Source organism: Saccostrea cucullata, unplaced genomic scaffold (assembly GCF_032062105.1).
Source record: "Saccostrea cucullata isolate Sc308-1 unplaced genomic scaffold, CSIRO_AGI_Scuc_v1 ctg906, whole genome shotgun sequence".
Taxonomy (NCBI): domain Eukaryota; kingdom Metazoa; phylum Mollusca; class Bivalvia; order Ostreida; family Ostreidae; genus Saccostrea; species Saccostrea cuccullata.
In genome coordinates, this window is record NW_026934443.1 from 292381 (window position 1) to 312853 (window position 20473).

General features: G+C 33.3%; 1 protein-coding gene across 6 annotated transcripts in view; it reads right to left on the bottom strand.

Moving 5' to 3' along the window:
• Positions 1-20320, bottom strand: part of LOC134240735 (DCC-interacting protein 13-alpha-like) — a 28053-nt gene extending 7733 nt beyond the window's left edge. For 2 of the 6 annotated variants that reach the window (XM_062722814.1, XM_062722813.1), the window contains exons 1-20: positions 20154-20320; positions 17193-17291; positions 16750-16809; positions 16413-16484; positions 15987-16074; positions 15615-15656; positions 13439-13551; positions 12849-13027; positions 12403-12567; positions 11442-11474; positions 10735-10816; positions 8210-8319; positions 7786-7828; positions 7554-7628; positions 7357-7427; positions 5555-5698; positions 3616-3746; positions 3161-3269; positions 2712-2798; positions 282-375 (exon numbers count right to left, since the gene is read on the bottom strand). In XM_062722814.1, coding sequence (XP_062578798.1) covers positions 282-375; positions 2712-2798; positions 3161-3269; positions 3616-3746; positions 5555-5698; positions 7357-7427; positions 7554-7628; positions 7786-7828; positions 8210-8319; positions 10735-10816; positions 11442-11474; positions 12403-12567; positions 12849-13027; positions 13439-13551; positions 15615-15656; positions 15987-16074; positions 16413-16484; positions 16750-16809; positions 17193-17291; positions 20154-20204 — 1848 coding nt within the window. In that variant the 5' untranslated portion in view covers positions 20205-20320. Of the gene's footprint in view, positions 1-281; positions 376-2711; positions 2799-3160; positions 3270-3615; positions 3747-5121; positions 5131-5554; positions 5699-7356; positions 7428-7553; positions 7629-7785; positions 7829-8209; positions 8320-10734; positions 10817-11441; positions 11475-12402; positions 12568-12848; positions 13028-13438; positions 13552-15614; positions 15657-15986; positions 16075-16412; positions 16485-16749; positions 16810-17192; positions 17292-20153 lie in introns of all 6 variants that reach the window. The other 4 variants (XM_062722816.1, XM_062722815.1, XM_062722817.1 and 1 more) reach the window with 3 other exon arrangements.
• Between the last annotated feature and the right edge of the window lie 153 nt (positions 20321-20473).

The following is a 20473-nucleotide window of genomic DNA, read 5'->3' on the forward strand; positions in this document are numbered from 1 at the left end:
AAAAGAAAAAAAAAAGAATTCCATCAAGGAATTTTACATATTTAACACTGATATAAATTAACATAAATATTTTTAAAAATGAATATGAATAAAATCATCAAGGAATTTTACATATAACACTGATATAAGATATAAATACTTCTAAAAATGAATATGAAAAAAAACTCAAAATTGAGCTGATTCAATTTTGTTCACTTAATATCACATTACATTTCATAAATATTCATTTCAACTTGACTGATTGAAAAAAAAAAAAAAAAAAAAAATGAAGCAATTTTCACCTCATCTGCAGAAATGTTGCACTCAAATACATGGCAAGAGAATGTGGACTGGGTGGCTCCGGGGGGCTTCGTCCGAGTGATGAAGGCAAACAATCTGTATAACATTACATCAAAAACATAGGTAATCAGAGATTACAGAGCTCACCTCAACGAATGTTGTCTTTAAGTATGGCAAATTAAGTCACACAATTAACCAACAAAAAGTGTACATCCAAAAATGCAAAATTTATGCAATTTTGATACTTTGGAATAGACCTATATAAAAAACATAAAACTAGTTCTTCATCATGAAAATGTAATTAAAATCCAGCATCTGAAGCAAGATTGAGAGTTTTCATCCCTTAATGCATCATTTATGCAACTTTGGTTTATATAAGCCTTATAGTTTCTTGGTGATAGACCTGCACCCATAACTTTTACGAGGTCTATTATCTGGAAAATGTATGTCGAATTCAGCATCTGAAGCAAGTCCATTAGTGTGCATCCTAAGATGTATCATCCATGCAAGTTTGTTCAACATAGAGCTCTAAGTTACTTGGAAATGAAACTTGTATAAAAAACTAACCTTTTCACTAATCCGGAAAATGTAGGTCAGATTCAGCTTCTGAAGCCAGCCTAGTAGAATGCACCCTTAGATGTACCATCCATGCAAGTTTGGTCATTATAGGGCTCAAAGTTACTTGGAAATGAATCCTGCACCATAAACTTTAACCTGTTTACTCGCCCAGAAAATGTAGGTCAGATTCAGCATCCGAAGCAAGTCTGGTAGTATGCATCCTAAGATGTACCATCCAGGCAAGTTTAGTCATTATAGGGTTCATAGTACCTTGGAAATGAAACCTGCACCAAAAATTTTAACCTGTTCACTCAACTGGAAAATGTAGGTCAGATTCAGCATCCAAAGCAAGTCTTGTAATATGCATCCTAAGATGTACCATCCATGCAAGTTTGGTCATTATATGTCTCATAGTAACTTGGAAATGAAACCTGCACCAAAAACTTTAACCTGTTCACTCAACCGGAAAATGTTGGTCAGATTCAGCATCCGAAGCAAGACTGGTAGTATGCATCCTAATATGTACCATCCATGCAAGTTTGGTCATTATATGTCTCATAGAAACTTGGAAATGAAACCTGCACCAAAAACTTTAACCTGTTCACTCAACCGGAAAATGTAGGTCAGATTCAGCATCCGAAGCAAGTCTAGTAGAATGCATCCTAAGATGTACCATCCATGCAAGTTTGGTCATTATAGGGTTCATAGTATCTTCGAAATGAAACCTGCACCAAAAACTTCAACCTGTTCACTCAACCGGAAAATGTAGGTCAGATTCAGCATCCCAAGCAAGTCAGGTAGTATGCATCCTAAGATGTACCATACATGCAAGTTTGGTCATTATAGGGTTCATAGTATCTTTGAAATGAAACCTGAACCAAAAACTTTAACCTGTTCACTCAACCGGAAAATGTAGGTCAGATTCAGCATCCGAAGCAAGTCTGGTAGTATGCATCCTAAGATGTACCATCCATGTAAGTTTGGTCAACATAGGGCTTATAGTTACTTGGAAATGAGACTTACACCAAAAACTTTAACCTGTTCACTCAACCGGAAAATGTAGGTCAGATTCAGCATCCGAAGCAAGTCTAGTAGAATGCATCCTAAGATGTACCATCCATGCAAGTTTGGTCATTATAGGGTTCATAGTATCTTCGAAATGAAACCTGCACCAAAAACTTCAACCTGTTCACTCAACCGGAAAATGTAGGTCAGATTCAGCATCCCAAGCAAGTCAGGTAGTATGCATCCTAAGATGTACCATACATGCAAGTTTGGTCATTATAGGGTTCATAGTATCTTTGAAATGAAACCTGAACCAAAAACTTTAACCTGTTCACTCAACCGGAAAATGTAGGTCAGATTCAGCATCCGAAGCAAGTCTGGTAGTATGCATCCTAAGATGTACCATCCATGTAAGTTTGGTCAACATAGGGCTTATAGTTACTTGGAAATGAGACCTACACCAAAAACTGCACCAAAAATGTTAACCTGCACCAAAAACATTAACCTGGTGATTCCTTTGCTGAAACTGCAGCATCTGAAACTTTGACTGGTACAATGAAACACATTAGAAACATCTTACATGCATGTCTAATCAATATAGGACATAGAAGTACTTAAAAAGAAAACTGCTCCAAAAAACTTAACCTTAACCCGGGACGCCGACGCCGAGGGTATCACATAAGCTCCCCCCAACTTCGTTGAGGTGAGCTAAAAAGGATCAGGTTTAATAGTTTTAAAAATTTAAGCCTTATCCTCAATTACAAACCCTTCACTGTAATGTAACAGAATCTTGAATGAAACATACAGTCATGTAGATGAATTATAAGTAGAGATGGCTGTGTGGGGTTATTTCTTTATACATATATTACCTTGTGTTTTCTGGATGTGCTGCCCAAAACGAAATGTCTGCCAATGCAAACTGGGTCCTTACTGTATTGTTTGAAGGATCTATCAATCTAGGAATACAGAATATTTACAAACATACTTTATCACTATAGGAAAAAAATTTTTTAATCAGTCACATATCAAACAATAACAATGTACCATGGCTTTCCAGTGAAACATTAAGTCATGTAACATAACATTTGACTCGATCAGTGTAGAATCTTCATTGTTCATGGGGGACCAATGTTCCTGCAGGTGGAGAGTCACCCTTATCCCCCAAATTTAATCACCATTATCAATAACAGTTAATTTCTGTACACATGTATATACAAAAGCTCTCAAAGTTATGTCTATCCCCATGATCCAGATATTTTTTTTTCCTTGCCAAAAGAAATTTAAAATAATTCCATAGTAACCATGCCTTTGGTCTTACCTCATACATTCACTGGATACTACCAGCCTAGATTCTGTCATTTTAAATACATTATGTATTGCCCGAGCTGCCATGATTTGTCGCATTGTTTCCTGTACTAGCCTCTCTCCTAAATCATAGTAAAACATATTTAAGAAAACTCTGTTTTTCATCTTCTCATGCACAATAATATTCAAAAGATGCAGGTGGTCATTCTTCTTAAACTTGTTACTGTATGCTGGACGGGTCGAGACAAAGTTAAACATTGAATTTCATATTTGTGTGGGATACTGTAGTTGTTGTATAATTCCAAATTCCTGTTCATTTTCTGAATTAAGGATGATGATTACTCAGGATATGAAAAAGCATCTGATGAACAGAGATGGATAAAAAATTATTACTTGCCAGCAGATATAATTGCATGAGGCACATTTTTTTTGAGAATCTTTTTTGAGAATCTTGAGGGGTCTTCTTACCTCTATCAGTGGGAACCTCCATTGACCCCAAAAATCTAACAACAAAACTCTCCACAAAAGTTGCATTGTCAATGGCTGAATCCAGTGAATCCAACACTTCATTGGCTGACTGATCAAAGGGGTTGATCCTCCTACAGTGGGAAAAAAGGAATATATTGTTAAATAGCTATGGAATGCTATACAAATACAGTCAAACATCATTATCTCGAACTCAAAGGGACAAAGAAGAAATTTTGAGATTACAGAGGATTCGAAATATCTTGGGTAAAGGTACAAGTAGTTTGGACTTCAAAATGACTTTGACATTATATCCATGGTATTCCAGACATCCTTGTTCAAGATACCGAAGTTCAACTGTAACTGAAACATACTGATTTTTGGATTGAATAATATATGAATTTTTATATTCTTAATAGGTTATGATCGAACATTGTATTAAGTAGTAATTTAATACATGTTGAAAAGTCTATTATTATAAATGTATTGAGATGTATAGTCGTGCATACACATATTTAACCAATTAAATACACCCCCCCCCCTCCCAAAAAAAAAAGACATAATCTTACTAAAAGCAATTAATTCATGAAAATTTTACCTTGACTACCTTTTTTTGTTTTTTTAAAAAATAATTTTACAACATTAGATTGCCATTCATTAAAATTATATCTAGCTTCTAGTGATCACCCTAAACACATTTCTTTAAAAAAAAAAAATCAGATACATACATTTTCTAGTCAACTCAAAAACAAAGCAAAGCTTTCAAAAAATGTAAATGCCTACATTTTTAAATAATTTGTTGCTAGTTTTCATTACTGTAGATCACTAAATTTTCGCGACACCTTATTTTCGCGAGATTGTCATTGAGGCTTGATAAGCGAGAAATAATTTTCACGAATTGTGGTTATTGCTCTATATAATCTTAAGGAATGCAATTATACGCGAGAATTAAATTTTCGCGAGCATACCGTTTCGCGTAATTACGCGAAAATAAGGTTCTCGCGAATAAAAAGTGATTTACAGTATACAATGCAGTTGTAAAAAGTACATCTTCTGGTTTCTAAAAGAGCATGAAATGCTATTGCATATAATGGATTAATGAAAAAAATTATTGGGGTCATTCTAAATAACATTTGTACCTGTATGTTTCAAATTAATTGATACAACCTGAAGACTTTATACATAACAAATAAAAATCAATTCAAGAACACCCCCCATAAACAATTAAAAAAAAAAAACAAGACGTGTTTGTGAAACACTGATACAAATGTTAAAATTTGGTAAAATTTACAAAGGGGGTCAAACTCTCGAATCAAGAGGTCAAAAAGCAAAGGAATTTCTTTCACAAGGAATAAATATGATAGATATGAAAGCTCTAGCTTGCTCCAACTAATAAAACACTATCTTCTTTTAAATGGGCATTTAAAAACAAAACAACCAAACAATGCCAATTCATGCATGGACTACTCATGCAAAATTACAACAGGAGTTTGGTGACATATTCCTTACGCTTCAGGGCTGCAATAAAATATTATTTTAATTAATTAATACAACATAATAATTTATTATTTAATATTTAGCTGGCCCAATATTCATGCATATATGTATGAGTTTTCAAAAATATGCTGAATTAAAATTCTTTTCATTTTAGAGTTATACCTGCAGGCCTAAATGTTTGTGAATGTGTTATGTATTATTGCTTCCAGTTTCAACAAAAAAAACCTCACATAATTATTCAAATAAATTGGAAAAGAAGAGGATCACTTATTTAACCATATTTTTTGGGGGGACCCTTAACAGACAGCAATGTACACTGTAAGTCTCTTATAGTGACTCATGCACCTGAAAGAAATATCAATTAAGTCATATAATGGTAACATAAACTTTCTATAAAGTGGTGAGAATTAAAAAAGAAATGGCATAGTTACATGCAGACACTAACTTTGGTGGGCCTGGCAGACTGGATGTGACTCCACCGTTCTGGCTGTTGGGAGATAACAGATCAAACTGAATGGGAGCATCAGCCACAAACGAGCTGGAGGGGGTGGGGGCGGGGGTTTTAGGGACCGCCCCAGTACTGGTCATGCTGTGAAGAGGTGAAAAATACACAACAAAAAAAACAAATAATACACATCACAAAAGACTTCAAAACTAGTGAAAACAAAAGTACAAATGAATTAAGATGTATATATTGGATTGTGCCTATATACTATTGATTAAAAATATTGACTCAGTGTGAAACAGAAATTGCTACAGAAATGTCTTGCATATACCATATATCAGGTTTTTTCCGCGTCATGTTTTTTCCGCGAATCAGAACCTAAATCGGTATATTAAATTTACGCGAATCAAATTTTCACTATTTCAAAGTCCCAGTGATTATATTATTAACGATTGTTTAAGCCTTTGAAGGAATTGGATGTAAAATGTAAATTCATTAAGCTTGAGCTACTTCATACGGGTCAGAAATAGATCGATCGACCTTCACCTCGTCAATTTCGGAAGACCCGCTCAGCTGATTACACACCTGTGCTGCGTACTAACTACTAGTATCAAAACCACAGATATTATTTTTTTTTAAGATTTAAACAATCAAAGGTCATTTACTGTTCCAAACTGACCAGCAGCTCAGGTATAATTAGTTGAATAGCTTCTCGCAAGGTACGTGACTCATATAATTAGGTAGCTTGTCAATTAGTAAACAAACAATAATGGCTTATACATGTACCTATTACCGGTATCTTGCGCTTGTTCTCTGATCCCGCTATCTCTACCCTCTATGATATATACATTAAAAAATAAATCTACTACAAGAAGAAAACTTTGTATTAAATTTACGCTGTTTTATTTTCTGCGATTCAGAACTCGTCGTGAACAAAGCGGAAATTGGATACACGCGGAAAAATCCTGATATACGGTAATAAATAGATTTAAAGAATTAAAATAATTTGATAATTTTACAAAAGTATAAATGAAAACAATATATTTGAATCTTATTGTCAACAAAAAAATCAGTGTGGTGTTACATTAATCTTAAATTCAAACAAACTGTACAAGTAAACTTTAAAGGTATTAATTGATATTCCTACAGAGAATCTGATGAAAAAGGAAAATTTTTAATTTCAAATGACATGCATACTTGATATACAGAAAGGACAGAAATCAAGCATGCATAGTGCACAGATACACTGTATATTCCACTATACTATTATTATGTAACTTGCTCAGTTATATCATCATTTGGGTTTTTAATCCTCTCTATCCCCTACTAAATCTATTGATTATGAGCTGTCAGATGAGTTTCATTTGTAAGAAATGACTATCTGAATGATACAAGATCCATTACTAAGTGATTCTTAGCTTCCTGTTAATTATGTTAAATCCGGGTGTTTTTTAGTGCTTGGATGATGAGCAACTTTTTAGACAAAAAAATAATGGTTCACTTGGTACACTGTAGCCATGCATTCTCAGACTAAAAAGGACATGTACTTTTCTTTTGCATGCAGCAAACCTTCATGAATTTCAAAGAGAAAATTAAATCGTGGAACCATGCATGCATGAAAATGCACACGTATATCACTTCCAAAATTAGGAACTAAATTTTTGGGGGGTTTTTAAAAACTTTGCATTCAAGCTTTGATCGAAAGTGTAATTTAATGCTAATCTATGCTACAATAATTTCAATTCACTTGCACAATACACGTATGTAAATAGTGGGTACACTGTTGTGATACTTATAAGTACCTGCTTGAACTTGACTGGTCAGGACTGATAGAACCTTGTTTTGATGCACTGCTAGTGCTTGAAGTCCTCTCCTAAAATTATATCCCATCATCAAAAATATTTTTTCAAAATAAATCTCTCTCTTAAATCGAAAAGAAAATTATTTTTATTGTGCACTATATATATATTGCTTCATTCATTAATTAGGACTTATATACCTTTGGTTTGACTTGTGGATTTTTGTCTTTTACATATCCACTTTCCCTCACTATGTTATTAAGTGTGCAGATCCACTGAAAAAAAAATATATTGAGTAGGGCATATCCAAAAGAAGCATCCTTCACAGTTTCTGTCCTTTTAACATTAAAATGTTTTAATTTAACATTTAACCTTTTATACAGATTAATCCAAAAATTAGTATTAAAAGTCAGATATCACTAGATAACATACCTCATCCTTTTCTCTTTCATTTTCAGCTTGTAAAACTATATTTCTGAAAAAAATGAGTGGTCAATTAAATGTTGAGAAAACAAGTTCACAGTTGACCTAAATGGAAATTGTATACACATAACTGACCCTATCTAATATCAAAGTATTTGAACAAAATATAAATTTTCTAAACATGCAGTTGAAATAATTCAAAATATAAAAAACAAATTCTTCTGAAGATAGATACATATACATGAATTTATATAAATTATCAGATAGTGCATTTAATTAATACCATTTTGTACCTTTGATTCCATAACTTTTTTTAATGCACTATCAAAAGCAATGATCAATATTTCAATTAAGTCAACCTTGTTGATAAAGACAAAATTTAAAACAAACCAAAATTAAAGTTTAAATAACTAAATTACTGATAGTACAATACCTTTTAGTTTTTGGTGATACGACTTGGAAAATAAAACGTCTATCATCTGACTCATGAGGTTCTGCTAACACACCAGGTTCATTTAAATCCAGAACCAAGCTCCCAGCTAACTGAAATGTCACAAGTCAAGACTTCAAGTATCTGCCTTTGTTTTTTCAATTTTCTTTCTTTCTTTTCTTTTTTTTTTAGATATAAATGAGTTACTTTCATAGGCAAACTCACATTCCCACATGTCAAAATGGAAAACTCAAGGTTAAAATAATGCACGAAATAGTAATCTAAAACATATTATGTCCTTACATAACATGCGTAAAGAAGTCTACCTTAGTTCTATTATGTCTACAGTGTTTATATTCAATCTCACCATCAAGTTACATATTTTGAAACACATGTATACTGCAGGCATACAGTCACATACTCATATCAATACACATTAATTTTATTTATTTTTTATTTCTAATTAAAGAAAAAACACATTACAATTTATGTTAATACTCTAAACCTCTTGGCCGCTCAGCAGACAAAAGTGACAATATACAGAATATACATTCATAGTGGCAATAATTAATTATGTTCTATAAAAAAATTGTCGTAAATGCTCACATGACTTGTATAAACTGAAATGAGCCCCCCAACTACACATATAGTATTGACAAATTATGGACACAACATATTGTATACATGTCATATACAAAGACAACTTGTGCATGGAATTCATGGTGCTTGAATGCAAGGTTACAATTAATGGAAATCAAAACGAACAAAACAATGGAGTGCGTCAGAGGGAAAGATTCAATGCTTGACATTTATCATTGGGTTAATAGCTTACTCGCTTTGTGTTAGTGGAAATAACCTGTAAATCAAGACGTGACTTGGTGAAACGATTGGAAAAAAAGTTCTTCTTGTATCAAATACCAGAGATACAGTATATGGTATATAATTCAGAAGTTTGTAAGACAATCAAATTATATTGTTTAAGCCAAAAACTTATAAATAAAATAAAGCAAGCTTTGCTTGACAATAGCAGAAACATCTTAGGTGAACTTTTACTTATTGACAGGAAAAAAAAGCTTAAAAAGAAAAAAAAATCATTACCAGCTAGGGTATGATAAAAATATCAGTCAATATATATTTCTTGCTTGTCAGGTGCAAAACATATGACATGATTAAAGGTGACTTTTGCAGTAGAGTTAAACCTTTAAAACTGTAACCATGAATTTGAATATACAGTGAAGCTTTCTTAATATGGAAGCTTATAATCTGTATGCTTCAGCTTCCAGACAAAATCTGTGGTGACCTGATGTTTCTCATTTAGTTACATTTATTAAGTAAAAGCTAAATGCATGTACATGTAATAATAATTTATTGTATGGTGGGTTCATTAATCCGCGCAGTTTGATCGGTATCACAAGCAACCAGATTAATAAAACTTGACGGTATATTATTAGTTATCCAGGTTCAATCAAGGGTGTACGGGGATTTACCCCGGGTTTTATTCCATACACCCTGAGGCCGAAGGCCGAAGGGTGTATGGAATACAACCCGGGGAAAATCCCCGTACACTCTTGATTGGACCTGGATAACGAATTTATTTCCTTTGTACCCATAAAAATGCTTTGCAAACATGATTTTCAGTTTTTATCATAGAGAATGTATGCATTGTGACGTCACGTTTATTTACACCCGGCTCAAGTCGGGTGCACGGATATTTACACCCGACTTTGTAACCAATCAAAGCTCGTGTTACAAGCTAGATAGGAAATAAAAACTCATATTAATGTTTAATTTTTTAAAATCAAATCTATAATTACTTTTATTAATAACCAGAAATCTCTAATGAGACTGTAGCTCTACTGATTTGTACTTTACGAAGCTGGTAATCAAAAAGTAGCACTTTATAAGCATGAAAATTTGAAACAGCAACAAATAGAAAAAATTATACATGGGGTTTAGTTAAATTCTTTCGTTGCAAGACTTACTGCAATCAGACAAAAACTATGGGAGGAGTAACCTTTTGTCAGAATTTTAAAGAAAATTTCTTTTTTAAGTAGCCATAGCAACATCATTCATCAAAATCAAAAACCGAAAAAAGCATTATGTTTCAAAGTGTAGTCAACTTGTGAGCCTTGAACAAAAACTGTATGAGGAATAGCGTTTTTGGGATTTCACAGAATTTTTTTTGTAGATAATTTATCAAAATCAAAAACAGAGAAAGAGCATTATGCATCTTAGTGTATAGTCTATTTGTGTACCAAATTATACTGAAATCAGAACAAAACTGTAAAAAAAAAGAAGCATTTTGAAAAATAGTTTACAGACAGACAAACAGACAGAGCTGCAGATGAATGGACAACAGACAACTAACTATGACAAAAGCTCTTTTGGTCTATGACCAGTAGAGTATGAATACAGACACAGGCATATCTAGTTTATTTTTCAAATTAGACCTTAGCTAGTGCACAATATTTAATGGCTATCCCACTATTTTCTGAACACAGTTTAAAATGACAATTCTTAAAATTTACCTGGTCTCTTGATTGACTCATCAAGTTACCGCCCACTGTGAAGAAGAAACAGCGCTCCCACTTTGTAGCTATCAGCTGCTTGCTGAAAAAAATGAAATGACATACTTTATTAAATGGAGCAACAGAGGCAGCACAATTAAAAAGAAAATATCCCCAAAAAATATTACAATTTGCAAATGGAAAGTGCAAACAATAAATAAAAGCTACATCTGTAACTTGCAGATTTAATAGAAATTCACATGTGCAAAGATGTGAAAGAAAGGCCAAAGGTGTTTTCCAATTACTGAAAAATTGACAGGTGCATAATATTGAGCTCACTATGTACATTTAATGCACTGCTGTAATTTAGCATAAAGAAAACTGTGCAATATACTCTCTATATCCTGTATAAATTCTCCATCATATTTATAACTGTGATGTTTTTGTGTTAGAGTAGTTTAAAAAACATAATCATATAAGTATCACACAATTAAAAAAATATCCACAGCATCATGTATTTTAAGAATTAAATCTCCACAAGGCAAAGCTTCCCTAGTAACTAGTTCACAAGCAAATACACACAATTAATTTAGAGTATCTATATTTAGTATATACATTTAATATTAAAAATTCACAGATTGAACTATCACAAACACTATGACTACTTGACCATAGAACAATAAGAGAAAAGAGAAAGTCCAACAAAGGTGGCTGATGACAAAGCTTACCCAATGGGGCCAGGCATTTGTATGTGTTTCCCTCTAAAAATGCATTGGAAAATGTTCTTCTTGTTAGTAAGATTTGACAAAAATGATTAAGGTGAGATATTTTAATAATTACACCTAAATAACACATGTTAGAATTGAACATAAAAATACATGTATGTAAACACCACACTGCAATTGCAGACTTTCTGTAAAATGTATAATAACATGCAGTCTATATCAAGGGTTAAATTCCACATTCAATATTTACAAACATTTAAAGCCTGAAATGCAGTCCTATTCATTTTGCTACGAGATTCTATCCTATGAGAATTTTTTCATGACGACTGGAGAACAATTAATCCTTCAAAAATAATGTATTGTGTCACAAAAATTTGATGATCAATCTACTGTAGAAAATCTTTCTGCTCATATTGATCTTCAAGTATGTAAATGGTTCAAACTTGCAGGTTGATGTGTCAATTATTGTTAAAATAGAATGTAAATTTGGGTCTAAATGCAACATATATAAACTTTATTTACTTAAAATCATTTTACAAAGTGTAATCTTAGAGCCAGTTTTTAAGAAGAAAATAATCCAATATATATTTTATCTTATAGGCCTATAAAATAATTTTATGTAAATCTATGACCCATTTGTTTTATCCTTAAATTTCCTTTTCCTCTGAATTTTGCAAATTAAAACACATACAGATATACACATACATTAAATGCAGAAAAGATGCTAACACAAGACAAGGTCTAAGGAAGGTAGTTAATTAGATGGGTTTTGAGAACTATATACATCTATAGACATTTGTACTCACCTCCTTACAAACAGGTAGCCCGCCTTCTGTGTCAGGTTAGTGTTGGGAGGTATATACACCTGTAGACACCTGTACTTACCTCCTCACAAACAGGTAGCCTGCCTTCTGTGTCAGGTTAGTGTTGGGGATTATATACACCTGTAGGCACCTGTACTTACCTCCTCACAAACAGGTAGCCTGCCTTCTGAGTCAGATTAGTGTTGGGAGGGATATATGGCATGTCCACCATGGGTTCCGCGTGATACAGGTGAGCACTCTGTTGTTCTAGTGTGTCAATCAGTTCCACTGTCTTCTTGGTCTCTGTCTTCATCTCTTGCTGAACTCTGAAATGTTTGTAGAAAATTATAGACAGGCCTTAAAGTCTTCAAAACAGGAACGTCTTTGAACTGAAATTGCCCCAGTGGTTCTTGAGAAGATGAAAATATGAAAAGTTTACAATGTCAATGGACAAATTTTGATCAGAATAGTTCACTTGAGTCTTGAGCTCAGGTGAGCTAAATAAGGACTAAGACTCTAATTTGATTGCAAAGTCTGCGCAATGTTTGCCACAATAATTGACAAAATATCTTACAATTATTTTAATGTATTGATGTTGGTACATTACCCCTGTACACTGGTGGAGATATTATTCAGAAAGTCTTCAATCTCTTTCTTGCCCACTGCATCTTGGCCCATTTGGAAGAAGGCTCTCTGGGCATGAAGGTAGCCCATAATGGGCTCCAGTAGAGAGCACTTCCTCTTGTACTGTAGAGCATTCAGACTGGAGTAGTAGTGCAAAGATGTCTAAAAAGAAGGCAGTGACATGATCATCAGGAAGTTTCATTCAAAATATAATTGTGAATTATTAATTTAATTTTTGTACAAAGTCTTAGTATCTTAATATATAAACTGGATCATTTAGTCTTAGACAAAAAAATTCAATTCGATGTTATACAGAGCTTGATATGTATCAAACATGAAGACTTCATCCTACATGTACAATATGATTGTATACATGTATATTGACTTTGTTTTTATTATACACAATTAATTAATGCTTCCTGGAACACTGAATGTATAAGTATATAGTTGATAAGATGTTCCTGTAATGTTATTAAGTACTTGACTGTTTACTCCAAATAAACCAGGAAAGAAATCAAGGACTTGACCTATCATTTCTGTACATCTATAAGTTCACACAATACACTTATTAACCTGATGAAATTTCTTCCTCATGAGGTAGAGTTCTTCTCCGCATTCTTGTCTGTGTCTCTCGCTATCCTTCTTCTTAGGTAATCTCATGTACCGACTCATGGCACTGTCATGTTCTATAGAAAACAACAGAGAACAAGAGGCCCATGGGCCACATCGCTCACCTGAGAAGCTTTGACCATGCTCTTCTTTACCAGATTTCCCCATTGTAATACATATTGTGACCCCACCCTACCCCTCATAATTTGGAAAATTTGAAATTTGCACTATCCCAGGATGCTTCCACATAAGATTCAGCTTTTCTGGCTAAGTGGTTATAGAAAGGAAGATTTTCATAGAATTTTTCTATATACCAGGTATTTCTATGCAAAACATTGATTCCCCATTGTAGCCCCGCCCTACCCCCGAGGGTCATGATTTGAACAATTTAGAATCTACTCTATCCCAGGAAGCTTTCATACAAGTTTCAGCTTTTCTGGCACAGTGGTTCTTGAGAAGAAGATTTTTAAAGATTTTTACTTTATATTTCTATTTAAAACTTTGATTCCCCATTATGGCCCCGCCCTACCCCGGGGGTCATGATTTGAACAATTTATAATCTACTCTATTTCAGGATGCTTCCACATAAGATTCAGCTTTTCGGGTCCAGTGGTTCTTGAGAAGAAGATTTAAAAAGATTTTCCTATATATTTGTATGTGAAACTGATTCCGCATTGTGGCCCAACCCTACCCCTGGGGGTCATGATTTGAACAATTTAGAATCTCCTCTACCCAATGATGCTTCCACATAAGTTTCAGCTTTTCTGGCCCAGTGGTTCTTGAGAAGACAATTTTCAAAGATATTTCCTATATATTTCTATGTAAAACTTTGATTCCCCATTGTGGCCCCACCCTACCCCCGGGGATCATGATTTGAACAATTTAGAATCTACACTACCCCAGGATGCTTTCACATAAGTTTCAGCTTTTCTGGCCCAGTGGTTCCTGAAGAGAAGATTTTTTAATGACCCCACCCTATTTTTGACTTTTCTTGATTATCTCCCCTTGTGAGTGGACTTGGCCATTCATTTTGACAATTTAAATTCCCCTTTACCTAAAGATGCCTAGTAACAAGTTTGGTCAAAATTGGCCCAGTGGTTCTTGAGAAGAAGTTGAAAATGTGAAAAGTTTACAGGACGGACGGACAGCTAGACGGACGGATGACGGACAAAATATGATCAGAAAAGCTCACCTGAGCCAAAAACAACAGAATTTAATCAGCATGTACTGGCTTATGGCACTGTCATGTTCTGTAGAAAACAACAGAGAAAAACAACAGAATTTAATCAGCATGTACCAGCTCATGGCACTGACATGTTCTACAGAAGACTTGGAAAACAACAGAAATCAATCAATGTACCTACTACAGGGTCCAACACTCGTCAAAATTTGGTCTCACCATTTGGGCAACCTTGGTACTAATCACGTGTATAGGTTGCCAGAATGAAATTCAGGTCGCTCAAATAAAATATCAAATGAAACAAAAACTTATGTGAAATTGTTTACAATTTGGTAAGATAACAGAAGTTGTGTTTTAGGTATTACAAATGTATGCCAGACATTTTTGGAATGTCAAAAGATGTCTTCTGTATTCTTTCAAGCAAAGATAACACGCAGCAAATCCTATGAGCAGAGACAAAATTAAGGGATGGTTGGTTGAGTTTTTTTTTTAGGCTTATGTATCAATGTACAAATTCAAATACTGATACATAATAAAGTGTTTAGTTTAAAGCATTCATTTACCATAAAGGCCTAAATAATGAGGGTCAAATAGCCCTTGACTGAATTAACCAGCAGTGGACACCAAACATGGCTGTCTTGCAGCAGAAAACGAACATCAGAACAACATTCTTAGTCAGGAAGAAGGATGAATACTAAAATGACATAATTGACATTTCAGATTTCGATAACAACAGTATCTTCCTTTAGGAGCTCTCTCTGAATTACACAGCTGTAGGAACAATGCTTTCCCTATGCAACAATCTGTGAATAACTTCTCATTTTTCTTTTGGATGAAAATCATAAATGTACCAGTTGAAAAATTCTAGATCAGTCTAGTGTACTGTTTTATATACCATTAATCTTACTTTTTTTATCAATACTATTGACTTAAAAAACATAACAAAAGAGATGTGCATACCATTACTTGCTAATTGGAACATCTCACATAGCGTTGTTACTTCTGAAAAAAGAAAAGAGTCATAAAGATGTGACTATATACAGTGATGACTATTATTATGATGGCAGCAACTGTAAATGTTTTCTTTCAAGATATTTTCCCTTAATTAACAAACACAAACTAACCATCAAGAAATGAATTATAAGTGTAATTTATAAGTAAATTTTACAAGTATTACTCTCAATCCCCTTAATGGGAGTAAAAGAAGGGGGGTTACAATAAAATTAATTGAGAATCAATTATCTATATGTTCAACTTCAAAATGTGTAACCAGATGAACCAAAAAACTGGATGACCTAAATATTTTACAACATTTCTATATGAAAGACATACCTTCTAAATCTGCCTGTAAAAATCTAGACAAAGGGTACATCATTGTCTCTGAGAACTGTGCAGAAAGAACCTGTTGTATAGAGCTCACCTGGAATTAAAATAAATCATACAATCAAGACTTTAAACAATAAATTTATTATGAAAGAAATATATTTCATCCCAAGAACCTCTGTTCTGCAAATAAAAAAATGTTAAAAGATTTTTAAGTCTACAATTTATAAAAAAGTCATCTTTAGTTTCTTATTTAATGGTCGACTTTAAAGAGATTTACTTGTTGTTCAAAACTACTCATATACATGTAAGTAACTTTATCTCTCCGAAAATATTGTTGTATTTGGATTTACCTGTATATGAATCCATTACATCATATAAAAAGCGTTTTTAAAAGTTTTGATCAGTTCATAGAAAGTTGTCTATTATACTTACATCATCTAGATAACTAGAGAATTGTTTCAGGGTAGAACTTAATACACTGTCATCAGATTCTAATGGGAATTTCTGGAAAAGAAAACCATATAGCCTAGCAATATATCATGTGTAGGGTGCTTGTCATATATGGTATCATATTCCTTATTATCATCATGATCATGGACGCTTGATGCAAAAAATGAAATTTAAGTCTGACTTAATGTTAACTTATTTGAGAAACACTAACTTCAGCCCATCTCTCAAATTTAATGGAATCATGAAATTATTTTGATAAACATTGTAGGTACTTCAGATACGATTTACACATGCAATGTGACTGTAAAATTTGAGATACCTGTATTTCAAAATCCCTCAGGTGTTGTGATAATGATTGCGTGGCTGCACACAATTCATTCTAAAAAAAAAGAATTGATTTTTAATAAACAGAGACATAAAACTGAATTTGAACCATGCAACAACTATGACAACAGAACAACTTCAAAGACTAGTGTCCAGTATTTTGAAGGGCCTTACTAAACATGCTTTACTAAAATGCCCCAAAAAGAGAAGAGTTATTTTGAAGGACCATTTAATTGCTCATAAAATACTAGTGAAGAACTAGAATATATTTTTGAAAGATGTGTATATTTGCATATAGAAGGTGGTCGGTTATCAAAATGTGCCCATAAAAAGCATTTTGTACATTTTTTAACTTATAAGGACTCTTATCTCATGACAGCAGTAAATCAAAATATAATAGATAATGTATAAGATCAAAAGAAAAAGAAAAAATCTTGCCTGAGCTTTCATGATTCTTTGACAGCAGTTGTGTAGACCTGTTGTGTATTTCTTTAGGGCCATAGCATCTTTCTCAAACACTGATAGCAGACTACGGGTCTGAAAAAAAAAAATTGGAACATTAATAATAACACTATGGAATAAAAAAATTGACATATATTTATAATTTAATACATCAAATTAAATTTAACAATTGAACTCTGACTGTCCAGACTTTGCTTTCGCAGCACAGTTAAGGTTACAAATGGAAATATAGGAGATTTTTTTAAGATAAAAAATACATACTTTATTAGGATGGGTGATTCTTTTTAGTGCTTCATTGATATCAAAATATGTGATGTGGTTTAAATCTACATTTCGGGGACATTTAGATTTTTTATTTAGGCTTGTCACGATATCAACGTCACATAATTTTAGCAATTAAAACTTGCAGTTTAGAGGTCATCTATAAATTCCAATATTGCAAAGGCATAACTAAGATAAAAATCTTAGTTTAATTTATAATCCTTTTCAACACTGTATGAAGTTTGTGAAAAGTGCTGGAAACCTATATAGATTCCCTTTTTTAATTGCTAAAATTTTATTACATGGACGGTAGGTTGAATATTTTGCTGGTCAACTACATTGATTATAGATATAATTAATTTATTTGCAAGATTTCATGAGGTTTGCAGCACTTTTCAAATATCTTAATGCTTCTAGAGTTTATGTGTAAAAACTTGACAAGATATATTAAAGATATGCCCTTGCAATAAATTGATTTATTAGGGCTCATCCATTACTTTTTCAATGAATCTGCATACAAACACACAACAGTATAACTTGTCTCGAGAATGTACGGACAGTTTATGAATAAAATACTAAAATAGACATCGCATCCAAGTTAAGGCCTTTTATTTAATTGCAAATAATATTTCATTTGAAAACAAAAGACATTTTTCATTGTACAAATGTGACTTGATCAGCGTTTCACTGTGTACAAACTGCTTCATTTTTGAGAGATGATGTCACATTGACAAGTGCATTGCGATCGATGCATCGTTTATATACTGTTGTGTGGGATTTAACAAATGACAAAACTGCATGTAAGCCTGTAAGGCCATAATAAATAAAAAGCTATATTCTCATCCGGATTTTTTTAAAAATCAAGGCGGGCGGGTGGCTTTTATTATATATTTTTTATTTTTCAATTTTGCAGATTTTTAATTGACCTGGTCAATCGATGTAATTTTATCTACAATACCCGAATAAAAGTCATAGTTAAGGTTCAATTATCTCTTACTTCACATCATCACCGATCTTTTTCAACCAATGACCCTTGTTTAAATTATATATGCATGTATTACACTAATTACCATCTTTTGAGCTGTCAAAATCATCTTATCATGTCGAATTTGCGGATTTAAAACAAAAGTAGAATGGTAGATGAATACCAATCCTGATCAGAATTAAGTCAAAGAAAAACAGAAATTAAAAAAATCGAGGCGGGGGTATAAAATCGGAGCGGGCGGGAATGAGAATCTAGGATTATTATTATTATGGCCTAATAGTAAGATTGTATGTAGTATACAGCTATCCAGCTGTTTGAAATAGCAAATAAGTTCATTTTGTGGTATTTTAAAGACTATATATTTTGTGTGACGTCATAGTAAACATTTCCCGTACAAATAAGACCCTGTCGTCTTACTTTAACCTTAACTGCTCTGCGTTGGTAAAAAAGTTAACTTACATCATGCGACATTAGAGTATAGACATACAAAATGTCACTAACTCTTTGAAGAGCTGGTCTAAACTAAAACTGAAAAGGTATTTTCGATTGCCATAAGGGTGGCACCATCAGCTTATTAATATTGAAAATGATGCGATAATTAATCTAACATTATAAGAGGGCAAAAGACACTGGTCAGTGACTGAATGTCTTCATGAATTTCTTCAGGGTTTATTTTAGTTAGAATAATCTAACTGTGTCTCGGTACAGGCCCTCACCACAGTTAGAATACGTCCCATATACTTGTAATGTAGCAAATTGGAGCGGATCCGCTCCGAAACGATTTTGAAGAATATAAAATGATTTGCACAGGGAATAACTATCAAAATAATCGAAACAAACCTTCTTGAGATTGCTTATGCCTTTTATCCCAAAAAATAATCCATATAAATATGAAAATCCAATTAATTTTCTCAACGTTTTTCTCGCGATTCAAATTACCAGCCATGTTTACATTCGGAACTCTTTAGATTGTTCCAAGTAAATGCACTATGCGAGTTATCGCCCATGTTTCTTTCTGCTACATTACGAATACACGGAACGAATTCTATCGTTAAACCGGGTCCATAGGACAATATCATTTTAACGATAGAACATTCTATCTAGGTTTATTTAAAATTAGAGAAATAAATGCAGTGGTATTAAGATTGGATTGCAGGTGGTAGAGCCCTTTCTAGAGCTCAGTGACCCTGGGTCTTAAAATCTAAAAGGTTTTGTTGCACCTTCTCTTCTTTTCCGTTTCTTATGTATTTTCTTTTTTAAACAGGTCAATTCTTCTTTATTTATACATGGGTCTAACACATTTGCTTGCAGCACAGTCAAGTAAAGTTTGCACTTCGTAAATAATTCTACCTGGTATATGCAAATATTATCAAGTTTATGGAGTTAACCCTAAAAATTTGTATGTGTATATGTAAACTTGTACCAGTGGGTACTGTCAACAAGAATTTAGCTTGAAATTTTACTGCCACATCGAAATTCAACGAATTCATGTTATGCAAATCTCAGACGCCATGACGCAAAAACCCTTTAACTTCTTGCAATCAGATTATACTAGAAGAATGATAAATTAAAATCGCAGATCGATATCTATTTGTCATTAGCGAATAAAACCCCTGCTGTGTGCACCCTGCACATCACCCCTCCCACTTGACTTTGACATCATTTAGCGATGGTGACGATTCGTGATTTACCTGTGGACTATCTTCCAACGCATCCTCAAGATGCAATTTCTCTATAGCCATGTTTGCCAGGGAATGTCGATGTTATTTACTCAACAGCATCCAATTAACTTTGCCACTAGTATATTTTGTGTCTGCTAGTGATTAATGCATCAGGACAGGCCCGCACTCCAGCTGCTTTTCACGCCGTGCTCTGTGATTGGATAAAAACGACAACGTCGAGATTTTCCATCAATTTATTTTTTGTACAAAATCAATAAAAATATAGATATGAATTCGAGAAAGAGTCTTTTGTAAATAAATTGTGTTTGCAGTCTTCCTTATAATCAAGG